Source organism: Abramis brama, assembly GCF_963993115.1.
Source record: "Abramis brama genome assembly, chromosome: 20".
NCBI classification, from domain to species: Eukaryota; Metazoa; Chordata; class Actinopteri; order Cypriniformes; family Leuciscidae; genus Abramis; species Abramis brama.
In genome coordinates, this window is record NC_139982.1 from 27,022,059 (window position 1) to 27,049,925 (window position 27,867).

Genomic DNA, 27,867 nt, shown 5'->3' on the forward strand with positions numbered 1-27,867 from the left:
AACCGAATCTGGTCTCAACTGAGCATGAAAGGGCATCTAAAAAAATATATACAAAAAAAAAAAAAAGCCAGTCTGATTTCAGTAGACCTGTCAGCTTACTGAGAAGATGGTGGTATTTCCAGCTGTCTGGGAAATCAATACCCGATATCCCAGCTATCATGGAGGGTGTTTAGATATAAAAAGCAGCATCTCTTGTGAGCTTTTGTTAACTGTACTCAACATTTCACACCCCACGCCTCTCTTCCGCTCAAGCCACATTAAATGGCAGACAACTCCCTACTGCCCCCTGTCTGTGATTCAGAGCACAACAATTAAGCTTCTGGCAACAAAGGGAAACAAATGCGAAATATCACTTCAAAATGTGCACAACCACTTTTTTTTTATCATGTGTGATCTTTATTAAACGTCCACTTTAATATCTTTGCATTTCAATCCACTTTAATTTCTTAAGAAAGAAAATGAAAACAAAGTCTTTTCCATCTCAGAACATACAACAGAAATAAAAGACATTAACAAAGACATGTTATCTGTCAGATCGGAAAGCGTATGCACAGGAAAAACAAGCATGGCAGTGAAATGCACAGACAGCGAATTTGAATCAGATGAGACCGAATTACAGAAGGGAGAACATTCAGGAATAGCAAACACGCCCCGCGTTGGGCGCCAGAATCTGTTCCAAAGCAATCGGACAGACGTTTGGCACTCCATACTCGGAGTTCCTCCTGAGAGGAATTATAGGACGCTTTTCTGGAACTTGATTAGCTGGAGAAGACGGCTGATGGTCTGACTGATGTAAATGGACGTGGGCGTACAGAGAGATAATCAGGCGAGGAGTTGAAAGTCAGAGAAGTGAGAATATTTTTCTGTAATTTAAATCAGAGACAGTACAGATTTTCCTGGGTCAGACAGACAGGATAGGAGAAGCGATACACGAGACGACACAAAAGGTTGACAGACAGCATTTTCATGTTCAAAATTGTCAGATTCGAGCAAACCGAGGTGACAGACAAAAGCCAGAAGGGACGACTGAGATGGCTCTGCTACACATTACAGATGGGTTTCCTACAGCGAGATAAGGCCTAAATGCATTTTCATGGGGGAAATTGGCTAAATCTGACCACGGGAACCCGTTGCTACCCGCACTGGTACCTTTACCTGAAAGTATTGTGAGAAGGTATATCAAGCAAATATACTGAGTCAGCTCTCATCATGCGATTTGAGCAATGACCTATTAAAGAAACAAAAACAATGAAGGAGCTGTCTGAAGACCTGACCGCTGCTGGGTCGTGGACGTCTTCTGCTGTCAGCGAAGTGTTGCGAGCCGCCCTGAAAGAAAGAGCTGTAAATGCCGCGTCTGTTACAGCACTGACAGCCTTCGCAGGCCGAGCGTGGTGATTGACATTCATAGAAAAAAATTAAAAACATGTGGCCGTCGAGCGTAGGCAGAACTGTCCACAGTAGAGCTAAAGAAATAAAGAACTGCGTGAGCTCAAACGACAATGACACGGATTCAAGCGTAGTTAGCTTCCAAGGCTTTATGAGTAAAAAACAAATAAAATGGAGAAATAAAACAGCAAGAGAAGCTTCACATATTGCACTGAGTCCCACAATTTTGTATAGATTCAGGTGTGAATGTAGCTTTTGAGATATTTACATACAGTACGAACTAATAAAAAGATTGTGAAACGGTCAGCGGTTCCAGCCAAAGACAAAAGGGGGAAAAAAAAAACAATACGACGGCTGAAAACAATGGTCGGCACTGCTGGAATAAAAAGAAGTTGATCAATTAGTGTTCTGCCTACTATAATCTGATTTTTTTTTTAAAACAATCATGGACATTCTTATCTCAGCAAACTCTACCAAATATGACTTTGGCTGGAACGCTCTCCTCCTCAAGTTTTTTCCCCCCATTTTGAGGGTATAGTTAGCGCCTTCGTGTTGATTCAGATACGTTAAGTCTGGATAAACGATCTCCGAAAGAGTCCTCTGCTCATCCAGCTGTGGTTCTCTGCTTTAGCACAGGTTCCGAGGGTCCACACGGAGAGCCCGGTTCTGGTGCAACACACCACTCTAGCACAGCTTGAGCTTGTAGGCGGAGATCTCCATTGGCTCCAGATTGATGGAGGAGTCGTTGGAGAGCGGAGGCTGAGAGTGCATTAGAGACAGAGACATGGGCTGCAGGAGCTGGAGATCCAGCCCACGGAACAGCCCAGAAATGGAGAGCTAGGAAGAAAGATCAGAGACTCAGATTCTAGAAGACTAAAAATAGCCTTTATCAGACCTACATGCATCCACACACTATGTATATTTATGTGTGTTTGCTCATTATTTTCTTTTTAGGTAAACTAGTTTTGTCTGTAAGGACACTGACCTGGCCTTGTGTGGTGGAGCAGTTGAAACCAGGGTTCTGGGCCTGCAGACCACAGTCCAAGCCCAGTCGGTGGAGGAGCAGAGCCGTATGAGGAGATGGAGAGTGAGCGTCCTGCTGAAAAAATTAAACGATATGAAATAAATGTTGATTAAAATAAATCTCCCACAATAAATCCACAAGATCTCAAACACTTAAAATGTGACTTTTATTTTCTCCTTCTCATTATGAACTCAAGTCCTCATCAGTTGCTCAGCGGGTGAAATCAATACGGACACACTTTTTTTTCCTCCCAGGATTCTCATTTACCGGGTTTTGGATGCTCCTGAGGTTCAGCAGGTGGAAGTCGCAGGGCAGGGTGCCAGCCAATGGAGCGAATGTACGCATGGGTGGCACGCCATGTTTCCTGGGCAACACAGGCAGTGCCAGCACCTCGTGGTTCAGGATGGTGGAGGTCATGTGACTGAGCAGCGACGGGAAGCTGACTGGTCTACTGTCCACCGGCTGGAAGACACAGACATGCATCAGGAAACACACAAGTAAAACAACCTGATGAAAGTGCACTTACCTTCACATGACACACACTATAACCGCAAAAAGAATTTGGACATGTTTTGGGGTCACTGTATGAGATCAGATTCTCAATTCAGATTCTGCCTCTATATTCTACGGTGACCGGGAGGGGACATGTTCGGTTCACTTAGTTTTGTCATGGCCACAACATATAAACTTGTGGGACCGTGATATTAAGTCGTGGGAACGTCATAATATCTCGCGGGCACGAGATCGCATGTTGAGGGAACGACATCCGTTTCTCATGGCTACGAGTTTTATAACGTGGGAACCGAATCTTCACACGCGACACAGGCTCCTCCTTTTACCCCGGTCATGATTTACTTTGTTATTTGTTCATTTAAGTTTCTCATAATTTGTTTTTATTTATTGCCTTAAACGGGACTTTATTCGTGACCCGAGTATTTCATTCAAGCCAGCAAATTTCCGCCGAAAAAGCCCATTCAACTTAAGAATGTGCTTCAGGTGTCTTTCACTTATAACGTACCCATGTCTTAATGCCAGAGACCGCACTATATCTTTATATGACATTCCTAATTCAAAGTAAAATGTTATTTCATCAGTCGTCTCCATCTCCGACTGCTGTATATGGTTACAGTATTGACTGGTGTGGTTCCCTCAACATAACTCGTGGCCACGAGAAATATGTCGTTCTCTCAAAATATGAAGTCGTGACCATGAGAAAAATATATCTCTTTGAATGTGTGAGACTTCTGATTCATTAGCCACTATAGGTAAGTAACTAGAAGAATAACAAAGTGCAGTAACGATAGATCTATACATTTACATACCAGTGTTCATGATTATGATAATGAATTCGGTTTACAATATCAACCAGCATAACTGACAGTTTTTCTACAAGTAAAATATCTGGAAGCGAATGACTCCAGAAGCCAAAGTGCCAGTTGCCTCGCCCACTCTTACGTTATAAAATAAGGTGAAAAAAAGGTTTGGGGGCTCAGTGGTAGAGATAGCAGACAGGCAACGACCTTTGGCCTCTTAATCCAGGTGGAAACCTGTCGCTTGTTGCTATGGTAACAAGCTGAACTAGGGCTCTCAAAACTGCTACACAGTACTACTCTCCACCACTGCAGTAATGTTACCTCTTCCTGGTCGTCTCCTAAAATACCTGCAATGATTTTGTTTATCATGTTGGTGACTTTGGCATAGGAGCCAGCAGGCTGCATGCATGAGGAGAGAAAGACATGATGATAAGTGATAGACAGACAGGAACAAAAAACAAAAAGAGGTTGTGAAATCAATGAGGAGGGCTGTAATGAAAAGAAACACAAGAAGGAGCTTTGTTAAATCCCCTATTTTATTATCCAATATCACTATATTATTTATAATCTTTCAGGCGACAGCATGATTTGAATGAAAAAGTATATCATTAAAATCAATTCGAGCTGGCGTGTAAAAACTCTAAAGCCCATTAACTATTATTACACACTTGCCAGCTTTTAGACACTAGTCTCAGAACCATACTGTCCCTGGAGCCTTCTCAAAGCTCTCATGAGTAACGATAGAGAGCCCCCTACAGGCCACTGAGTGACATTAGGGTTTATATACTGCTCACACTGATACAGGACATGCAGGACATTTGGTATGCATAACAGTGTCTCTCTTGTGAAGCCGAAATTGCAGGCTCCAATCAGATTGATCATCTGCTACACGACTCGTGCCAGTCAGAGCGCACAGGGTTTTATCAGACAGCCAGGAAATAAAACTGGATTAAAAAGGTATTGGGCTGCACTTCTGAGAAAGAACCAATCATGGTTTGTCACATCTAATACTAATACAGATTCTAATCTGATATAATCAGAAAAATCTAATACAGATTTTTTTTTTTAAATCTATAGAGTTATTATTAGTAGTAGTAGTAGTAGTAGTAGTATTGAAAAAAACATGTAATAAGACATGCCTCTACCCACAAAAATATTTTTTACTTTAAAGGTGCTCTAAGCGATGTCACGTTTTTAAGGCCAAAACATTTTTTGTCACATACAGCAAACATCTCCTCACTATCCGCTAGCTGCCTGTCCCCTGAACACACTGTAAAAAAACGCGGTCTCTGTAGACAGCCCAGGCTCCACAAACGGCAACAAAAACAAACTGGCCCAGCCTGGACCACGAAACATAACAGTGTTCCAGCCAATAACCGACAAGAATGATTTGGGGTGGGGGTTGGGGGTTAGTGCGCGTGCACATGAAGGGGGGTGTGGGGAGTGGAGGAGAGAGAAGCATGAAGAGGGAAGTTAGCTAGAGGAGAGATGTCCTAGACAACGACTAACGTTAAAGCCACACCGCGGAACTTTTGCGGGCGCTAGGGGCGCTAGACCTGTAACTTTCACGTCTAGCGCCCCTAGAGGCCACAAGCGCCGCAGCACTGTCGCAAAAGTCTGCTCCATGAGTATATCAGAGCCTATGGTCACGTGATGGCCGTAAAGCGATACGTTCTCCAGGTCACATGACCTGGCCAACGACGGTCCGTCTTCTCCAAACTTACATAGGCGGTATTTCAAGAGGGCAGCCCCGCTCGGAGCATTAATAGTGTCAAACGCTGTATATTGGCCTGAGGAATCATTTAAAATAACTCGTATGCGTCAACTCTTTAGGTCACAAAGTCCGCGGTGTGGCTTTAAAAATGTATATTCTTGAGAATTTTGATATGGCTGACACATGACCAAAGAGATGACGTTCCGATGAACAAATAGCAAAGTACAGGGAAAAGGAGAAGGAACGCACAAAGTCCCAAATTTACATCAGAAAAGTGTTCAAAAGGTGGCGAGAACTCCAATCCGAAATTCAGGTGGCTCTGTTTTTGCTGGACAGGTGGGTAAATCCAGTTTGTTTTTTCTAAAAGGTTCATGACTGTTTCAGGAAGCACAGAAGGGAGGGGGAGGGGAGGGGGGGGGGGGGGGGGGGGGGGGGGGGATGAGGAGGAGGGAGGGTCGAGCTAGTCTCCGTTTTGTTTGACAATACTTTGAACATCAACAAGAAGTGACGTCACCCAACATCGCTTAGAGCACCTTTAAAAGAAGATCTTTTCATTTTAACTTGTTTTAATTTAATTTATATTGTGTGATAGGCTGCTTTACATGTCTGTCAGGCAATCTCTTCCCCTAAGTAGGTGGAAATAAGCGTGTACTAACCTAAAGTCTGGGGAAGAACTAGTCATGGATTTTGTCATATAATTTCATTCAAACATATTTCATTTAATTTGAGGTACTAAGTACCAAGTAAACTGTGTTCAGTTTTTTTATGTAATTTTAAATTATTATCATTACAGATTATTATTACAGAAGAATCTTAAAGGTGCTGTATGTAATACAGTCATTTTTTGGACCGAACTAAAGCACAAAAATACCATGATATGTTTGCTGAGATTTAGGAAACATGTTAAGTTCACTTGTTTCTCCAAAAAAAAAAAAAACAACAACAATGCTACAGTCAGTTATTCTAATTTGAAATGTGCGTTTCGTGTCGGGATGTCTAATTGTTTTGGTCTCTGAGATCCCGCCCACTGACAATTTACCCAATAGTATTTAAACACCCTGGGTTGCCATTTGATGGAAAACACAGCGTATTGTAGCCATGGATGCCAGCAAACGAACCAAGTCAGAGATCGCATATTATACCTGACTAAAAAGCCTCGGCATGCATCTAAAAAGCTCTATGTCCAGAGGCATATTAAAACGCGGCTAAGTCAAATCATCAACTTACAGCGTAAAGCTCGTCACCTTGTATTGTCAACTGCGCTCGTTCTTGTTGCGTGTCCTCAATGTGGCAACCCGCGTGAGCAACGAGTCTAAGGAGGGGGGCGGGAGGATTTGGACTCCAGTACTCAGTTCAACCACTAGCTCTCAATATTACATACTGCACCTTTAAATGTAATTTTAATTTGTGTGACTAGATTAGTTCATGCTTATTCTGACCAAGAACCGCCAAATGATTGACATGTAAAAGTTTGAGTTTGACTGGTTTAGTTCATTCATGTGCTTGTGCAATCAGAACTCACATCTTCACTGCTGCTCCTCTTCTCCAGCAGAAGGCGGAAGCAGTTGGCCGTTCGTTTGTTGTCCTTCAGGCCCTGCCCTAGACCCCTGTTATCATCTTGCATCAGTCTGCGGTCTAGGATCACCTCCAGCTGACCTGTAGAAGATGGAAAGAGCATAAAAGGGAAAGATGAAGAGGTAGAGGAGGATAATAGGATAGAGGGAGGCAAAGCATTAGACAGTACACTCACTTCATCTTCATTATTGGATACATTGCATCAAATCAATATAGAACCTGAGCGCTGTCCCACTGTTAGTGTTTTCCACCTTCCTGCTGTCTCAGTCCCTAATTCATGTTCCATTCTGCTAAGAACTCACTGCTACGGACCTAAAAAGTACCGGTACTTCGCTACTAGGTCGATACTCAATTGAAAACAGCATAATGAGGCAAGTTTTTCAACAGTATTGGCAGCTCTGCAAGTTGGGCAAATATACAAAAGTTGGGCTACATGCTGTCATTTTAAAGTTTATGTGAATAATATCCAATTAAAGTGGTGTGTTCATTAGTTTTTGCACCAGGGCTTGACATAAACATCCGCCAAATGCAGGTGGATTTCAGCAGTGGCGTGTAACGCAGTCATTCCTACTAGCCAGTTTGGCGGGTTGAAATTTATAAAGCCTATAATATATACATTTTTCAATTGTAGTCTTTTATTAAAAAAAGCATCTGATATAATAAACTAAATGCAATGTAATTTTGTCAAAAATATAGATTTTTCAATACATATCGATACTGAAATATCTTCCAATACTCATTTTCCGCAGAACAGATACACGATACCAGCTGCTCTTGCTCACTCTCTCTCATCTCTCTGACAGCGAGTGACACACAAACCCTCCTCTCCTAAATCACCCACTTCATTTGCTCCAGATGAACACTGTTGGTGTTCCAGGGCTTGAATTTTGCCATGGGATGGCACGTATTGTGCATATTTGTGCTCACACCCAAAGTGCGTGCTCATAAATACACCTCTCAATACTAAATTTAATTATTTTTGCTGCTTATTGCGCTTAAACAGTCAAATACACACAAAATGCCGGTCTTGGCGAGTATTCACATAAACAGTCAGTTATGTTTTAAGTGAACGTAAACAGTTAAGAAAGAAAACGCATATGTAACAGTATAATGGATCAGTGTGTCAGGTCTTAAAGTGAAAGCAGCCTAATATACCAACTGCAAAATGATGAAAAAAAAAATATATATAATATATAAATATATTTGCAAACCCCACTCACCACTGGACACGCTGCTGACCCCCAGGGCCTGGGCCGTATGGAGCGTGAGTCGGTACTGGCTGTCCTGAATATATGCCGTGGTGGGCATGGGGTAGAAATTAGCTTGCAGTGGAAGTTTCTGGAAGTACCGACGAGGCTGCATCTGAAGAGGAGGGAAATGGTGGAGCATTAGCTTGAGAGTCTGGTAGAGTAATCTGGGTCTAGGCCTATGAACTTTTGCTCAATGATGCTTTATTTTATTATTTTAAAGACTCAAAAGAACAACACGGAAGAATGATGTACCACATCTGTTTGAACCTGACAGATTAAAAGTTTGTAGACATGTGGACTTCACCTGGAAGCCGTTGAGGTCTGTGAAGAAAGTGTCTTCGCTCTGGATGTCGGTAACCAGCCGCATGGCCAGCTCCTTGTTATTTTGATCTCTGATGTCCACCATGATGGTGATGTCCAGAGAAAGACCATCAACTCCTGAACGACAGAGACAAAGAGTGATATGTCAGGAATAAATTATCAGACAGGACAAGATGTCCTCACACGATCGAACTTGTGTGCCGAACAGATGGACGCCTGAAGGATGGAGGGAGTACCTGGAACATTATGAATGCGGACCGTCTGCTGGAAGTGTTGATAATGTGCAACAACCTCAGAGAAGAGAGGACCTTCCACCACACGCACTATAGGGGCTTCTCTCTGCGAATAGGGCTGAGAACGAGCGGAAAGGAAGGTGTTAATTCACCCCACGTTGTTTGATAAATCGCTTTTCACCCCAGTCAAGACTACCGGGACACTACCTTGGCATTTCCGTCCGGCAGGAAGAGATAGGCCCCGCTCTTGTCCTTGGAGGGTCGAGTTCCGTATGTGAGGAACTGAATCTGTACCCTCACCTCCTGGGGATCGTCTTTACGTCGAATGCTCTGATGGAGAAAAGAGTGTGAGAGAGAGAGAGAATTAATCATTTTAGACTTATCTGCTGACTCAGATTCTAAAAAAGGACACGACAGCATATGTACTACAAAAATAGGACAGGGATGCGTTTCATTTCATTTGGCAACCAATAAAAATAAAAACACTTATCCAGATGACTGAACATAAAAATAGACTGCTGATGTCATAGATTGGAAACTTCCTTTTTTATTAGCATGCAATATTTGCTCAGTGGAGTTGATTTTCAGCATTTTTCAGGGCATTCTTTCCCTGCACAGATATTACAGTTATGGCTGATGCTGACAAGCTGATAATTATCGTTAATGTATTATAATTCATATTATGGCCGATATTAAAATTCAGTACTATTATCATCAACATTATACAGTATAAAAAATAGATATTCATTGTGAGATTTGCTAAAATTACATTTAACAGCATTTAACATGAAACGAGCATGCACAATTAAATATCCAATACTAGCTGATATATACACCATATAGATGTCAATAAATTAAATATCTCTAATATTGGCTGATAACTGATAAATGGCCAATATTAAAATTCTATACTATTTTGCCAAAAAAAAAATTATATATATATATATATATATATATATATATATATATATATATATATCTAATATTAAACACTATATTGGACAGCCCTGTTTTTTCTTTTCATATGAAACCATAGAGTGAATTCACACATACATATAAGCAAAATAACAAACAGGGGAATTCACTAAACTTCTTGTGACATTTTTGCTTTTTACCCTCAGCCCTGGTTCATTTCTCACTTTACTTCCTATATTTAAAAAAAAAAGTAATGCATAAACATATCATCTCACCTCCAACAGGCCTGTGGTTCCAGAGAAGCCTAGAGTGAGAGACTGGCTCTGGATGTAGAATGGTTGGGCGTCTACCGTTTGCGATCGCACGGGCAGAGGGTCCAAGCCTCGTATGCTCTGACCCCGTCCTGGTATCCTGAGCAGCGTATCAGAGCGCAGGGTCATGGGCGAGTCAGCAGAGTCGTACAGGTGGAAGACGGCCAATCCCAGAGCGGGGAGGCGTGCCATGAAAGAGGCCTGAAGGAAGAAACAAGCATGTAGGTTTTGAGACTACATTTATTTAAGATGCTTCCAAGGAAAATAGACACAATTGGACACACCTGGTAAACCTCTCCACTCATCTCAACGGCGGACATCCACTGCGCGCTGAGTTGAACCGGTAACGTTTGCCCGTCTTCTGTGAGCACCCTCACTCTCGCCGAATTCACCAGAACGGTGACCACACACAGACGCTCCTGCTCGACAGGGTTAAACAGCACTAGATACCTGAGGAAGAGGAAGATGATGAAAATCACATGACCGCATTTGAGGCATTCAAGATCTGTGGATGACGCATCTCACCTGGGAGAAGATTCCAGCTCGATAAGTGTGCGCTGCGGGAGAGAATCCTGTGTGGCGCGTCTATCGTCCTACAGTCACATGGATGGACAGAGGTCAAAGGTCAGACTCTTAAGCTCACTGGCTGATTTAGAAAAACCAACCCTGCTCCTCACCGTCTCTAAGAAAGGCTCCGTCTGGTAGAAGCGGTAAATGTCTTTATTCTTTATTACCAGGAAGTGTGCAGCATTCATGATTACTCGTTTCAGACCGACCAGAGAACGCAATAGCCTGCAAAGGGGGAAAATAAACGAATCAAGAACCGCTTACAAATCAAAAGGATTCAATCCTGTCAATCCAATCCTGAAAATGGCCCATCAAAGATGATATTTCACAAATATCACCCTGAGAGACTTCCTTCGATCTCCTAACATCCTCAGTTATTTAATGAGGATCAAATCTGCAAGTTTTATCCAGAGACCTGTTTCCATAATCGATGACAACAGCCTCTTTGGCAGTGCCCGTGATGGCATCATGGTGCTGGAACAGCCCTATGTTGCGCCTGGCATCGGTCAAGAGGGAGTAATCTGAAATGGGGTAACGCCCTTCCATGCCCGCACGTCTCGCGTGAGCCACCGCCAAACTGTAGAGAATTTCTGCCCCTCTACAAGAAACGAAGACAAACACAAAACCGAAGCAGTTTTCAAATGCAGCAAGACTAGACAAGCAGAAAAACCAATGATAATAGAATTTTAAAAACGAGTAATAACAGTAATTAGGCAATGCCTCGTGCTTAATTTAGGAGAAAAACGCTCACCCACGTGGAGAATCACTATTTTAATTATTCCCCAGTAATACCACAGAGAACAGGCCATTATTCAAAACATAATTGAATCTCTGGCAAATAAAAACAGACACTTTCCAAAGTTGCTAAAATAATGGATTAAATTCAGATACCCCGATGGCAGTTTGTCGGTGTAAATTTAAATGTGTTGCCAATTAAAAATTAAAAGGCCTCCACAAAACCTTGTTAGCAAAAATGTTTGACTGAAAGGTACTTGTTGAATTGTTAACAATGTGTTAAATAACAGCTTTGTGCATAAAATGCTCTTCAATCCCAGCTTAATTTGCAGAGACGGTTATAAATGAACCATTTGTAACTAAACAACTAAACGCTGTGCACTATGCACTGATTAAAATTACATTTTTATATGTTATAGCCAAAAACCAATAAATAGCTGCTGTTAATAATTAATACTTTTAAATAAAACACTAAAACTACAATCAAATAATTTTAAATGCTACAAGTTAATTTAGGCATCAAAGCCATGTAAAGTATAAAAAATGGATATTAATTTTTATATTTTCAGATTACAGGGTTGTTAAATTATTAGTGCTTATTGATTAATAAGTGGCTTTAGAAGACTATATTTTTTAATAAATGCTTTTAAATTAACATTTTAAAATAAAACACTAAAAACTAATATAATCATTTTAAGTGAATTTAGGCATCACAATATTATAATGTACAGTTCAAAAGATATTAATCTAGGATTTGCTAAAGATTACATTTAACAGAGTAATAAAATCATTAGTGTTTTTAATAGATTGATTAACTTTAATTGAACGCTAGATGATGGCAAATGTAATGTACATTGCAATGTAAAAATTGGGAAATGAGCATGAACAAATAAATATCAGCCAAAAAAACCACACCGGGTGACACTCCTGTCAGCTAAGAAAAGGAAACTGAGCCAACAATTCACACAGGCTCATCAAAATTGGGCAATACAAGATTGTCTGGTCTGATGAATCTCGATTCTTTCAAGACGTTCAGATGGTAGGGTCAGAATTTGGCGTGAACAGCATGAAAGCATGGATTCATCCTGCCTTGTATCAGCGGTTCAGGCTGCTGGTGGTGTAATGGTGTGGGGGGAATTTTCTTTTTCTATTTTTCTATTGTCTATTGCCCCTTAATACCAAATGTGCATTGTTTAAACGCCACAACCTACCTGAGTATTGTTGCTGAACATGTCAATCCCTTTATGACCACAGTGCATCATCTTCTAATGGCTACTTCCAGCAGGATAACAGGCCCATGCCACAAAGCTCAAATTCTCTCAAACTGGTTTCTTGCATATGACAATGAGTTCACTAAACTTAAATGGCCTTCACAGTCACCAGATCTCAATCCAATAGAGCACATTTGGGATGTGGTTAAACGGGAGATTACTATGATAACTATGTGACGCTATCATGTCAATTTGGAGCAAAATCTCTGAGGAATAATTCCAGTAGCTTGTTGAATCTATGCCATGAAGAATTAAGGCAGTTCTGAAGGCACTAGCAAGGTGAACCTATTAAAGTTTCTGGTGAGTGTATATAAGCTACTAACTATAATACCAATATAGCACGCATCCCTGACTAAATCAATTTCTTTTCATCTATTAAAAGTGAAATATTAGACATAAGTTGGATGTTTCTCTGACTAACCGTAAGTGAGACTCCAGCACACGGTCCAGGTTTTTGTAGAAGGGACGTGAGGTGTAGTATCCACTCCAGTAATGGTCCTCTCTATCCGCATAGGCAAAGAAGTCTCCACTCAGCACAGGGTAATCGGGTGGTCTCCTCCCCTGGGAAACTCCATTAGCCTTGTACACCGCATTAAAGTAGTCTGTCAGCGTTGCAAACTGGGCCTGAGAAGAACACAGAGATTTGCTTATAGGGCAATTTCAATTAATTCTGCATTTTCCTAAATCAAAAACATTTTCACTCTTTTCTTCACTCACAAACAAGTTAAATTATTCATTTAAATTGTTCCTAGTTGTACATCAATGCTGAGGTAAAAGAGCTGTGTTGGTTTAAAAAAAACTATATTTTTGACATTGCAGCAATAGGTCCAGACCTGACCAAAGAATCCTCCTGGCAAACATGCAGGCAGTTATTGTAGCTTTGTATCGATAGACAGGTCAGAGCCTACATGTTTATCTGTAAACATACCTTCACATGCATTTCTGGGTGGGAGTTCATGTAATCGAACAGTTTCTGGTAGTTGAAGTACTGCTGGTCCCACTCTACTGCTTTGTCGTAGCGGAAGTCGTCCCCCAGAGGAACCAGCAACACTTTACTGCGGAACAGCTTGGACTTTTTACGGTATTGATCAAGCAGAACCCCAGCTCTGAAACAGAAAATGTCAAGTATAAAGTAAACCCACTGGATTGTTTTTTTGTTTTTTTATTAAGGCTGCCAATCGATTAAAACAATTTCAGCATTAAATAGACTTAAAATCAATAAGTTTGGGCTCAGCAGATTTTTAAATAAAGAAATGTGTACTTTTATTCAGCAAGGATGCATTAAATTGATCAAAAGGGACAAAGTGCCCTTTAAAGTTTAAGTGTTTTAAAAGCTTTTTTCACATTAAGCGTTTTGGAATATCCCGAGGAAAACCAACTTGTTAACGTTGGCCGGCAGAAGTGCGATCATGGTTTTCCTGATGCTAAATCCTGGTAGTCGAATCAGGCTCCTCCTATTGAAGAATCGAATCTTTGACTATTCGGGGTCACCCCTAATATATACAGGGAACTACACTGCGACCTTTTGAAATGCCATTGCGACCCTAATTTTTAATGGGTCGCAAATGTATCACTGATTTTTTTTGTACCTATGTTTTAGGCAATATGCTATGATTTACTATGAGCATTTGTTAAAACAGAAATGTGTATTTTAAGAATACGTTTTATAACGTGCTCTGAGCATTCAACACATCAAGTTGGCTTCAGCCCCGCGACCGTTACTACGTACCATTGTATCAGTGCTGCGCAAGCTCTCTCTCTCACACGCGCATACGGACGCGCGCACACAGAGAGAGAAGATAATTGTAGAATGAAAATTGACGGGCTATAGTTTAAATTTTGTTCTTGCTTGTTTGTTTTTTTCTGTCAAAATGCCAGAAAGCATTTTGTATTATCCATCCGTGTTTTTAAAATTCGTTAAATGACGGACGTTTTACTGTTAAAGGAGCCGTATGTAAGATTGTGGCCAAAACTGGTACTGCAATCACTTTCAAATTACTGTAGAGCGGGTGTATCCCCTCCCCCTCCCCCCTGACTCGAGGTTTCCAGATAGGTTGCAGGATCCAGCAGGAACGTAGGCTGCTATGTAGCTGTGGTAACTAGAGCAGAGCTGGCAACCCGGATGCTGAAACACTACTGACTTCGTGATTGGTAGATAGGTGGAGGGTGGAGCATCAGGCCAAAACACAACATGACAACATCAACATCAGTTGAGGGCTGCAACTTCACTTTTTAAATGACAATATCCTGGTCGTACTACTGTTGTCAGTGATATAAGTATTTGAAATGAACATGATTTCTTAATGTCTAGTGACATATCAGGGCCATTTTATGATTAATTGAAATACATTTCTTACATACAGCTCCTTTAACACAGCCCTCGTTATATGTCGGATTCGTCTAACTTGTACTTGATATTATTTTTAGAATAAGTGAATCGTTATGCTATTATTGGACTCCTGTCTATTCATTGTCAACTGTTTTCTATAAATATGTTTGTATTGGCTAACATTTATGCAGCTAATGCGTGTCCTGTTTAAAATGTGCAATGTTCAAACGCAAAGACAGCACGTCACAAATAGAAGCCCTTTTCCCTGTGATATTTAGTGTCATATTTGGATATTGGAATAATAAATTAAGTAGCCTATCTTAATTGTACACAATGTTCCTGTTTTTTTTTTTTTTTTACTGTTTTCTAGGGGTTTCTTAATTGTAGACAAGTTGACCAGCACACATTATATGCAATGCAATGCAATATAATGCATGTGTGTCCTATGTGTGACATATTTTGCACACAGGTAAAGGTGCCCAATATCAGTCATTTCTAAAGTAAAAAAAAAAAAAAGAAGTGTTTTGGAAAATATCTCTTTATTTGATTATCAGTAAATTTGTTTTCTATACAGAGATATCTGTATCGGCCATAACAGCAATATTAATATCGGTTATTATCGGTATCGGCCACAATTTTCACATCGGTGCATCACTACTTAAGAGTTCAGGAGTCTGCCCATCTGTGCCAACCATAGCATGTTGAAGTCCATTTTGCACTTTATTGTGTACTGTATTTTCTATTACAGTAAATCTATCCCAACCAATGTTAAAGAAAACAAAAACAAGAAGGCATGTGGTTTAAAAGATGGCAAGTAAAATAAAAAGCACATCTGTATGCAATACAGTTTCATTATTGTTCATTATTATACAGAGCGGCTTACATAAATAATTTGTGCGACCAAATCATGTTTTGCGCCAGTAACTGAAAAAGTTAGTAGCGCAAGTTCCACCAGTGGAAAAGGTTAGTGTAGTTCCCTGATATACCCTTATATTTTTATTTTAAATGCATGACTATATATTTATGTAGGGGGCATAATTAATTGTGTTCATTTAATACATTTTTATAAATACAAGATACTCATTTAAAATAAAATTAATATTTTTATTAAAGTTTTAAAGTATTCATTTTAATAATTTATTGACATTTGGGAGGAAATTACTCATTAAACTAAAAGTGTCCTCATAAAACCCTCTGCCTATTCCAGTAAACCTCAAAGACCTCTGAAGTGTAAGGACAGGTGCAAATTAATTGCTACAAGCTTGTTAATATCCGGGTTTTCTTCTATGGAGCTAAAGAGAGAGAGAGAGAGGTGGATTTGGGTTTGAGCCCAGTTCAAGCACAACCCATATAAATACAGCTGGCGTCAGCTGGGTTATGGACAAATGAATTTTGTTGGCTAACACAGGAAATTAACCTACATTCATTCTTTGGCTAAACGACCCGAATCACATTAATCTCCTGGTTTCGTGTTAATCAGCCTTACAGCCAGCCTCACCTCTCGGCCACGTTGGCATCTGAGATTGCTCGGGGCGGCACCTTCCAGGGGCAGTTGACTCGACTGCCCGGCAGCCTCTTGAAATCAAACTGGCAGCAAATCTTCGGGTCTGGGCCACACGTGTGAGGCACGTCGTAGCTGTAAAACGGCATCATGTGGCAGAACATGTCTGTGCTCGATTCAATATCTGTAGATTAAAAAAATAATAATTAAGCTCAGATGTGTAGGTCTCTAAGCCACTGAGATGGGTTGGCATTGGCAAGACTCGTTGGCAAAGCTTTCAAAAATGGCTGCCAAGGGTTTGTGATTTCCTAAAACTTCATTAGACATTTAAAGCATTTCCAACATGTAGATAATGATTACAAATTCTATATTCTGATCTATTATAGTTATTAACTAGATTTTAACATCAGTGCTTCTGTAACCGGTCCAACTCGACCCACTCCGAGTGGGATTCGAATCGGCGTCTCCGGTATGGAAGGCGGGCGCGTTAAATAGGAGTCTCTAGTGTCAGTTGCTAGTGGGGCTCTTGAGGATGGGGGAGTGAGGTTTACCTGCACAGCTCTTTACTAACTGGCCTCTGTTACACTCGCGCCCCTAAACCTCCCATCCGGGTCACGGCACCAAATATAACCGGTCCTACTCTACTCACTCCGAGCGGGATTCAAACCGCCATCTCTGGCATGGGAGGCGGGCGTGCTAACAAGGACACTAAAGACCGCAGTCTCTAGCACCAGTCGCTAGTGTGCCTTTTGAGCCCAGGGGGGTGAGGTTTACACGCACAGCTTTTTACTACCTGGCCTCCATTACACTTGCTCATGCAAAACACACTGCCACAATGCTAGGGTAGTTGCTAAGGTGTTGCTATTGCTTAACTTAAAATGAAATAAATAGCCTTGGCAACTAACTGAAATAAAAAAAAGTTGAAGTACTAAAATGACTAAAACTGAAATAAAAATCGAAGCTAAATAAAAATATTAAAAAATAAAACAAAAACTAATACAAATGACAAAAGCATATAACATAATTACTACAATCAAATTTAAATAGAATCTGAAAATAAAAATATTAATAAATTACAGTATATAAATAATACTAAAATAACACTGCTAATAAGGTAACTTCATGCATTTTATCTGTACTAATTTGAAACCATGTGGATTTAAATGTGAATGCATGTTTTTATATTTTTAGTCATTTACCCCAGGCCTGCCTCCACATGAACTCAAGGCTCCGAGTGGCAGCAAAGTGCTTTTTGATGGAGTAATGGACCCTCTGGATCAGCATGCTGGTTATGTTCGCCCGTTTCAGTAGGTAAGGCATCGTGGCGCTGTGCCCGAACGGATCAATGGCCCAGCCTGAGCGAGGGATCACACCTGCAGTAACACACCGATTAAATATTCCAGTTTTACTGCATCTCCCGTATCTAGAGCAAATGCAAATACGGTAACCACTAGGCCACACCACCCCACAAAATAATCATACCCAGATTTCTCTCCAGCCACTGATGGCCTTCAATGAGCTGATCGATCATGGCGAAATAGTGAGCGTTGGCTTCATCCGTCATGACCCAGCCTCCTGTCACCATCTCAAGCTGTCCGCTGAGGATCAGCCTGAAAGAAAACGGGTTTAAAGAGGATTCTTAAAACACAGATCGCAAGACGAGGTGAGGAAATCCACAACATTAGATCAGGCTATATAAGGAACATCTCACTTGTACCAGCATATGGACTAATTAACCTTCAGCAGATTACCGAGTTAAGAAGATGAACTGATCAAGAATGGGCACGTGGGGCTGAATCACACAACAGTGTGAACAAGAGCGCTGATTGGATTGATTGAACTGAAAAATGGTCTGTTTATGACAGGTTCGCTACCGTTCAAAATTTTGGGGTTGCATTTTTAAATTGTTTTTTAATTTTTTTAGTATTTTATGCTCACCAAGGCTGAATTTATTTAATCAGAAAATGCAGTAAAAATAAATATTATTACAATTTTTACAAAACTGTTTTCTATTTGAATATATTTTAAAATGCAATTTATTCCTGTGATGGAAAAGCTGAATTTTCAGCAGCCATTAAAAACAGTCATTTCAGAGGTGTTACATTTTGATAAAAGATTATGAAGACAACCTTAGACCTTTAGCTTCAAATGTTTATCTGATATAAAAATTACTCACTTGCGCATTGCCTCTTGTTTTTGTACATCCGCACTTTCCCACCATTTGGCGAAGTATGATATTTCCGACCAAATGAACTTCCGACGAGGATCTTCCGCCAGCTTCACCAACATGTTGTTGAAGATATGCTGGGTCTGGTCATAGTAGTACTTGTCAAATGTTTTGATCCATCCTGTCGCAAAAGAAGTGCAGCGTGAAATCACAGTTAAAATCATAGGCATACAGATCTGATGTAGTCGCCACCACCACACAATGAAGTGACAACAGAATATGTGCTAAAAACAAACGTTCTTTTGATAAAACACTAAAAAGTGTCTGTTCAAAATTTAGAGGCACTGCAGATCTTTGTTTCAGCGCAGGAAGAACAGAAGAGTTGCGGAAAGCGGACTGAAACATATTGGAACGCTTTCAGTATTACACAATCTGCATTAAACACGCATCACCACAAAGATCAGTGACACGGTACCGACACCAATAAAACAACAGGGAAACGGGTCACTGGCTTTAATGTATTAGATTCACCCCTACAGTTCTTTCAATCATAATGCTGCAAGAAAATGCCAACTGCAGGGGTTTCGCAAGCAGATTTGGAAACTTATCTGTCCTGTGGGTGATGCGCATTGTGTTTTTCATAAGGTGCTTCACAAATTGTGCCTACGCTGCAAAACGCAAGCCCAGCATTGACCCACTTTACCTGCACGGCTCTTTCAGATACACATGGCTAGCTTTTAGACTGAGGATGCTGCATCAACAACGAAGTAAAATGAAAAATGTTGCATCCACTTAAGGACTGTGGGTGAAAACTTTATGGGAGAGACTGAAACTTTACAACATTTTTATGTTGCTTAGAGAAATTAAAGTAATTTAAACTTCAAAAAAGGATAAGAAGATATCATGAAGTAGGCAATGTTTTTTCAATATTTTGTCTTCAATTAAATATTATCCAAACCATGTTATGCTAAAAGCTTTCCATTTCAAATAAATGCTGTTATTTTGAACTTTCTATTCAATTCAAATTCAAATTTGAATTTGAATTGAATGTTATGCTAAAAGCTTTCCATTTCAAATAAATGCTGTTATTTTGAACTTTCTATTCATCAATGAATCCTGAAAAAGATCACAGTTATTTTAAATTGTAATAATATCTCTCAATATTACTGTTTTTAATGATTTTTGACCAAATAAATTGCAGCCTTGGTGAACATGAGAATCTAATGCATGTTTATAAGGAAATACGCTTAATATCAAATTGATATTAAATATAAACTATAGGTGTGGTTAATAAAAATATCTAAATATAGAATTATCGTATTTATTTATTTTTAAGATTTTTTTGGGTGATTTTTGCCTTTATTGTGATAGGATAGTATAGAGTGGACAGGAAGCGAGGTGGGAGAGAGACGGGGGACGGGATCGGGAAAGGTCCACGAGCCGGGATTCGAACTCGGGTCACCCAAAGCACAACAGCGCCATATGTCAGCACGCTGCCCATGAGGCTTTTACTTTTTAATATTACTTTTTTTCCTTTAATGAAGGGAACATGCACTTGTGAGAAAGCGACTGAACAGCTGCTGCTGTTAATATCATTTGCTCAAGATTTTTTTTTTAATAAAGACTTATAACCCGGGTTATTATTATTTCGCCATGTCTGCTTTAGCTGTTGGCGAACATCAAAAATAACAGTTTTGCAAGCTGTTCATAGTCTTCATAACTCTCATACTCTACCTCTGAAAGTGAAGTCGTTTGCATCAAAATATCAATAAGTTATGTGCTCGTCCAAGTCGAAAGATCACTAATTAGTAGCCATGTGATTGGAGCATTGCTACATAAAGGTCCATACAACTCATGTGCTTCTGAAGCCATATGATAGCTTTAAATGAGAAATTATATTTGTTAATTTAATGAAAACTTTCTCCAGTGGGAGGTTAACTGATAATCTAGGGAAGATATAAACATTATTAGTGAATTAGTGAAACTTTTGATACTTTTATTGTGCTTGTGTGTCCGTTTTGAAACTTGAGGCTTTGGTTCCAGTTACACCAACAGAAATCCCAAAACTATAGTTACGCTTAAGACCAATGCATTATGCATGTAGCAAGAAATCCGATTACAGGACAACTTGACATATAAACACAGCTAAAGGCTTGACTCGGGTTTGCCTGTGTAGAGTGAATCAGCTCCAACTTCAAAAAAGAAAACTTTATAAATTCTTCAGTACAAGAGGTTGATGCATGTTTGAGTGAATGAAGTTTCAATCCCTACCTGGATCGTTGTGTGAATGAGGGACCACAAACACTTGCAGGGGCTCGTCGTCCCACTCGTTGGGCTCATAGGTGATCTCAAAACCTTGCTTCCAAACACCTCCGTCCACATTATCAAAGTTTAGCAAGGAGTATACATCCAGCATCTATGGCCAAACAATCAATACAGAGATGGTGTTGAATGACATTCCACTGATCCATCTTGAAGTCTTGATCCATTTCAATATTTCTTTTAAAAAAAATCTTTACAAAAGCCTCAGAACCTCCACTTGGAGACACAAAAATGTGATAAAGATGTTACATTCAGCGATTTTCCACAAAACAGGACATGGCACTGACTTCCTTAGAAATACCACATCTCATGGCAATTTGATATAACTGACAGATGACAAAGGAACTGTATTTTAGAGTAGGCGTGAGTATGCCTGAAGCATAACAATGCACCCAACGGAGATGAAAAGTGCCTGTTCACAAGCATCCATGCATTGTGTTCATGCATATTGGGGGCTGAGCAATGAAGGGTTGTTTGGGTGGATTTCAAATACCAACAGTTTTACCGTTATCAAAAAAAAGCACATTTGATATTATGTTGACTTAAATTGTATATTATGTGTGGGAGCCCCTTGACAAAGCAAGCATAATAGAATACTATTGCCATTCTTGTGAAATACAAGTCATCACTATTCTATTAGTCATTACATGAGTAACTGCAGGAAGACAAAGTCAAAAGTTGCAGACTCAAAACTCTGATTACTGTCAAAAAGTACCGACTTCGGTACAAAGTCGGTACTAAAATTTTTAAATTGTGACGCTTTGAGCGCTGTTGAGCGGAATCGTAAACACCTCTGATTGGCCATTGAACTCATGTGCTCATCAGATATGTCTGTGATTGGCTGCAATGATCAGTGCTTCAAAAACGTTGTAAATATACATCAATGACTCTCTTCACCGAGCGCTTACACAGATACACACGGGAGCGTTTGAAAGCAGGAGTGGTCCGCTGATAGACACATGCTTGTGATTTCAAAACTCCCGCTCCCGTTTTTTTAAAACATTCAAACACTTCCGTGTGCTCTCAAACGCTCCCATGCATTGATCACTGTAGCCAATCAGAGACATATCCGATGAGCGCGTGAACACAATGGCCAATCAGAGGCGTTTACGATTCCGCTCAATTTAAAATTTCGCTCATTTTAAAATTTCAGTATCAAATTGGTACCGAAGTCAGTACTTTTTGACTACTCTAACCACAAGTTAATCCCAAAGCCGCACTGCAATCCGCTCCCAGATAACACTGCATTCAATTGTAGTCCTTACACACACACACTCCAACCCACTGAGACGCTGTTTCGATTCTCACCTGCAGGTCAGTTTGGCTCCTGCGGCCCAGTGCGAACTGGCAATCCAGTGGCTTGACGGAGAGAAACGTGGGCCTGCCATCAAAGGGCAGCACCCAGGAGCCATTGGCGCTCCGGAACGGGAGATGCCCGCTGGGAGAGATGGCCCCCGTATCTGTGAGCTCCAGCACAGAGTCTTTGATGTGGCTGATGATCTGATGGTTCTCCTCCAAGAGCTGCTCCAGCTGCTCGATGCGGTTCTGCAACACCGAAATCTGGCTCTGAAAACAAGGAGGGGGATGGAGGTGTAATCTATCTACCACCACAATCTACAACATCACACGGCCCACCTGAGCGCTCTAGAGGGGACGGCACACCAAGGCACACAGGACTGGCGTGGCTAACCTCTAACACGGCTACAGTACCATAAACAAACGAAACTTTTACATTTTCGAAAGAAAACTTGAGTAGAGTCCTCATGATTCTGAGTGGGGATGCACTGATAATTTATACTTATGACAATTCCCGATAATTTATTTGTAATGTTATGGTCGAAAACCGATAGGGCTGCCCCCTTATAGTCAAAAGAAATTATATTCTAGTACTTAGATATGTATCAAGTCCATTCTTCGGTGTAAATTTATGGGATTTCTTCTGCCATTTTATCATCCCCCAGGCAGATCACAAGTCTGATAGCTTAGAAAAATAATAGCCCACCTCTTCTCAACAAATTGCACGATTTGAGGGATCATTTAGATCCGTAGCACAAAGAGTGAGGGATGAGTTACATGTTAACATAAAACTTAGGATTGGAAGTTTGTTTAAATCCCTTGCCTTAGCAAGTATTACTATTATCAAGTGTCACAGCAGCTGTAAGTGTTCGCTGGTGCAAAGCTCACTGACAATCAAATTGAAAAAAAGAATTATTACAGGCTTTGGATACAAACAATATCTGCATTTGCATAATGTGCGTTATTTTTCCCGAGGCTTCCGATATGAAGCGCATAAAATGTGCTAATTCCCACACCATCAACTATGTGTCATCCTGCATGCAATTTCTAGAAGAACACCAACACATTTTTCTAATAATTAGGTTTTTTGCATTTAAAAAAGCCTTTGGTTCGTGATAGAGAAAAAAAAGCCAGCACTCACAGAGAGTTATTCACTAGCTAATTTAGTAGTTAATTAGCTCCAGACAGAGCCAGAAACAAATTGGTCACACCACTAGCTTTACACTTGCTAGGCTGAAAAAAACAAAACACAGAAGGCTTTGACAAATGGAGCCATTCAAACAGACCAACACAGCAAAAAAAAAAAAATTTAATCAAGGACAAAGGGAATTCATAAAGAAGTCACCGACTCACCCTCGGAAAGTTCCCGGCGTTCTGTCTCCTGGCGGGATCGTGCTGGACGCGGTCCAACATCAGGTAGAGAGAGAAGACGGCCACACAGAAGATGGCCCCGCCACAAACGGTCACCTGCTTCTTCAGCTTCATCCTCCTCTGCTTATCTCACGGACGCTGATGTCGAGGTCAAGGGAGCGGAGACAAAAGAAGAGAATCTTAACATGCACCAACCAGGTCTGATGACGGTGTGTCCCAAAAGTGAAAAAGTGCAGTGTTGCTGGAAAAAACTCTGTGATGGATGCTTAAAGTCCACCTCTGCTCTCCAAATTCTAGAGCAGGGGCTCGTGGGATAGGGGAGGCGGTGTATATATACACGGGGGACACTGATCAGTGGGAGCCCAGCAGTAGTCTGTCAACTGTGACCAAACCACGGCCAATTTCAGCCTCCTTCAAAGTGCCCCTTGTCCTCAACCATTCAAACCCAAGAAAGGAAGAGGGGGGGAAAGAATAACACAGGTTCTAAACAGTGGGAGCCCAGACAGGGATCTAGTGTCCCTCCGGCAAAGCCTGTCTATGTGTGTGTGTGCATATAGATGTCGTTACGGTGAGGACATGTCCCCAGCACTTTATCAAACAGCTTCCGACAGGGGTGGATGTAATACTGAGGAAGCATCTCCAGTTCTTGGGCAGTTTTCATTTTGTTACTAGGTAATGTTCGTTCCTGCTCTGCTCTCAGAAACGCATCGTTAGACTGAAATTACAAAACTAAATGCAAACAAATGTGCGGCCATTCATGAAATTCATCGGGGAAAAAAGTTTATATAAAAGGGCAAATTAGAGCCTACAACCCTTCAAATGAAGTTGATAAAATACATATAAAAAAACACAATATACATACACACACACTATATATATATATGCACACACACACACATACCATAAAATACAAAGAACAATTTATTGTACAATATAATAAAAATATATATTTAATATAATATTTATATTAGTGCTGTCAAATCGATTAATCGCATCTAAGATAAAAGTTTGTTTATATATATATATATATATATACGTACATGTATTTACAAACACATATATACATATTGTAAAATATATACACACAAATTTTTGTTAGATACGATTAATCGATTTGACAGAACTAATTTATAAATATTAGATATAATTCTTAATATTGTTTAAACAGTCTTGTTATTAACTAAAACTCAAACTAAAACTATTAAAAATTATTTGTTTATTGAAATAAAGCTGAAATGAAATAAAATATAAATATTAGGCACATAACTTGAGTATAACAATAATGAAAATTAGAAATGGTGCCTTGCCGACTAACAAGGGTTTAAGATGAAGTTCTAAAATTTCTAAAACTAAAATATATTTAAAAAAAGTAAAATAAAGTAAAATATATTTTACTATTTTTTTTTATAAAAACAATTACAAAAAGCACATACAATTAGTAAAATATTATTCATAAATACTTGAATATTATATAAATAATACTAAAATAACACTGTGTATAAATGATTTTTGGATTTATAATTGTAATATTACTTTTCCAAGTACTGTTATCAGTTTTGACTTGGAAATGAGCAAATACTTAACTCTGCACAACTTAATTAAAATTCAAGAGCTTTCCAAAAAGTATTTTCCAATTTATGATGTCACAACCAGCACATCAGTACCACCCAAGTGTCTTCACCTTGTGATGTCCGTTTGTGTGTGTGTGTGTGTGTGTGTGTGTGTGTGTGTGTGTGTGTGTGTGTGTGTGTGTGTGTGTGTGTGTGTGTGTGTGTGTGTGTGTGTGTGTGTGTGTGTGTGTTCGTGTTCTCACTCACAGGGTAGAGTGTAGTCCTTCACACGGCAGTGGTCGCTCCAGTCTGAGTCGGTCGAGGATCCATCGTAACGAATGCAGGTTTCCACAAGCAGAGAAAGGACCAGAGTGGAATAAGAACGACCTGCCTCAGAACGCCCCCTCTTTCTTAAGCTTTTTTTCTCTCTTTCCAGCTTGGCTGATGGGTCTTCTCGGACACGGATGATGCAGATCTGCTTGTCCACTATCCTTTTAACTCCATAATGTATCCAACAAAGTCACCAGTGTTAATATTTTGCGGCCGAACACGAGCAACGTACCTTTTCTGCACTCAAGGACGCCTGACCTTGATTCTGAATGATTTTGGATTATAAAGTCCTACGACAGGAGGCAATTCTGGAAAGTGCACGAATTGTGCCAAATTTGACAATGGAAGGTGGCGTCTCGCATACAAGATTCGATAAAGAAAGACAAACCCAGAGCAGCGTGGCCTGGATTTGCCTGTAAAAACAAGCAGGTGTTCTTCCTCCTTTGTCTCGCAAATCTAATATGAAGGTAATCCTGTCAGCTCCGAGTCAGGCAGTGTCTTAGCGCTCTCCAGAAAGACTTGGGATTAAGCCTTTCCTCCAGCACTGCTAAACGGCTCAAACGATCCCATGTCCAAAATGGAGAGGTTCCAGGAATGGCTACATAAAACTGTGAAGGCTACAAAAGGGAATCTGCTCTTAATGGAAGATAGCAAACCTAGTTTTAGAAAACTAATGAATAGGGTTGGTTTGAAGGTCTTTCTTCCATGTTTTCTATTTTGAAGCTCAGATTTCCACAGCGAGTCTCAGAAGCGGAGAGCCGAGCACCTGTGAAAACAAGTGAACAGTGTAGTTTAATGCTCGTCCGCTAAAGCGGAAATCTGAACAATGGAAGTCAATCAATACAATTAAAAAACACACATTATTCCCAATGCAAAAGTAGGGACTATAGTCAGTATTAATATTTGTTACATTATATTACTTTTTAATTAGTTTTTTTAGAATTGCTTGATTATTATACAAGCCAAAGATTTTGAAAACAGATCATATTAAATGATATAATTAATAATATAAATAAAGTTTTGGAGGGCCAAAATCTTCGACCAAAACAGTGACTTTTTAATTAACGTTTCTCCAGTGATGCGTTGGAGAAGCAGCGGGAAGCACTTCAACGTGTCAAAAAATTATGCTAGATTTAAAATATGTCAAATTTGTAATATGTAAAACACATTGAGCAGCAATTACCCAAAATGAATAACCGAAGCTTTATTTCCGATTTCAATTTCAGTTTACGGGTAAATTAAAACTTTATTTTCGGTTTCTGTAAAAACATTTTAAAAATAAATAATAATATATTAGTGCATCACTAATAGTCATCCATCCATTCTTTATATCATACATTCAAATATCTGAATAAAGCATGCAAATTTGATTGGAGCTTCACTGTGAATAATGATAGTCCGATATATCGGCCAGGTTGATTAGATTGACAGGTGTTTGATATAGTTGGCTGATAATTAAGTCTGTTTAACATTTTGAATGAATATTGTGTAAAATGGTTTTCTTTATATTGGTCATCCAACACCATCTGTATTGGCTTCAGTCATTAAAAATCCCACATTGGTCAAACACTAATTGTGAACACTGCAACAGAGAAAAGAGTGTAGATTTATAATATCGGCGTTTGCCCATAATTAAAAAATAAAAAATGATATTGGTGCATCCTCGAGACTCAAAGAATCACTGACTGCTTTCAAATGAGAAAATAAAAAGATGTTTAAATGTACAGATACATTACAATATAAGATAAGCAAACATAAGTGAGGACAGAGATCAGTATGTAAAACTACAGGAGCTTGATCTTGCCCTGAAAGTCTCAAAGACCTCAACATGACTGCAGGAGAATTATTTGCAAACTAAGATACCTAGAAATATTGCTGAAATAATTATGTGGGAATGTTATCAGCAGCACTGATATCAGACAGACCATTTAAGCTCACAGTTCGTCATTAAACCAGCTTGTTGCCATAGACAGATCCACTGATATCCACTGCAAGCCTTAGCCTATATCTGCATATGGAGGCAAGTTACTCGTTTAACGCTTTAGATCCGATCTGTCCACCTCTGACTGACATTCCCACTCAAGATCAGACATATATAAGAGTTTATCAGCTTGATCCGCAGGGGAGATCGCGTAGTATTCGCGTGCAGCATGTAAATACATCTGCTCTATTCTTCAACACAAACGCGCGATCAAGCTACAGAAAACACCTTTCTAACGTTTAAAATCATTACAATGCACTTCTAACGCTTTTTGAAACGGCTTACCTGTTGGTGGCGAGGATTTTAGACGAGAAAGCAGTCACGGGACATCAAATATTTCCCCGTTATTTCCTTCTGAAAGACGTCTGTGATCCTGTGCAAGAGCTTGAGAAGGAGCGGAGCATT

The 27,867-nt window shown here is 39.9% G+C and overlaps 1 protein-coding gene across 4 annotated transcripts; it reads right to left on the reverse strand.

Annotated features, from left to right (window-relative positions):
• Positions 1-373: 373 nt before the first annotated feature.
• On the reverse strand, positions 374-27,864 carry man2a2 (mannosidase, alpha, class 2A, member 2). 4 transcript variants are annotated; one of them, XM_084094410.1, is made up of 25 exons: positions 27,748-27,857; positions 25,419-26,247; positions 23,584-23,739; positions 22,243-22,479; positions 20,884-21,028; positions 18,622-18,793; positions 17,928-18,055; positions 17,645-17,818; positions 16,443-16,629; positions 13,544-13,721; positions 13,037-13,239; positions 11,025-11,207; positions 10,720-10,834; positions 10,568-10,635; positions 10,327-10,492; positions 10,007-10,243; positions 9,024-9,146; positions 8,820-8,934; positions 8,567-8,700; positions 8,233-8,374; positions 6,960-7,093; positions 4,045-4,122; positions 2,678-2,872; positions 2,372-2,485; positions 374-2,223 (listed from the first exon to the last, which is right to left on the reverse strand). In XM_084094410.1, the coding sequence occupies exons 3-25, from the start codon at positions 23,713-23,715 to the stop codon at positions 2,071-2,073; spliced, it is 3,513 nt and encodes a 1,170-aa protein (XP_083950536.1). In that variant the 5' UTR covers positions 23,716-23,739; positions 25,419-26,247; positions 27,748-27,857; the 3' UTR covers positions 374-2,070. The 4 variants fall into 4 exon arrangements, with proteins under 4 accessions (XP_083950536.1, XP_083950535.1, XP_083950534.1 ...); XM_084094409.1 differs by having other exon boundaries at positions 22,243-22,500; XM_084094408.1 differs by having other exon boundaries at positions 4,045-4,212; positions 22,243-22,500.
• Positions 27,865-27,867: the final 3 nt, after the last annotated feature.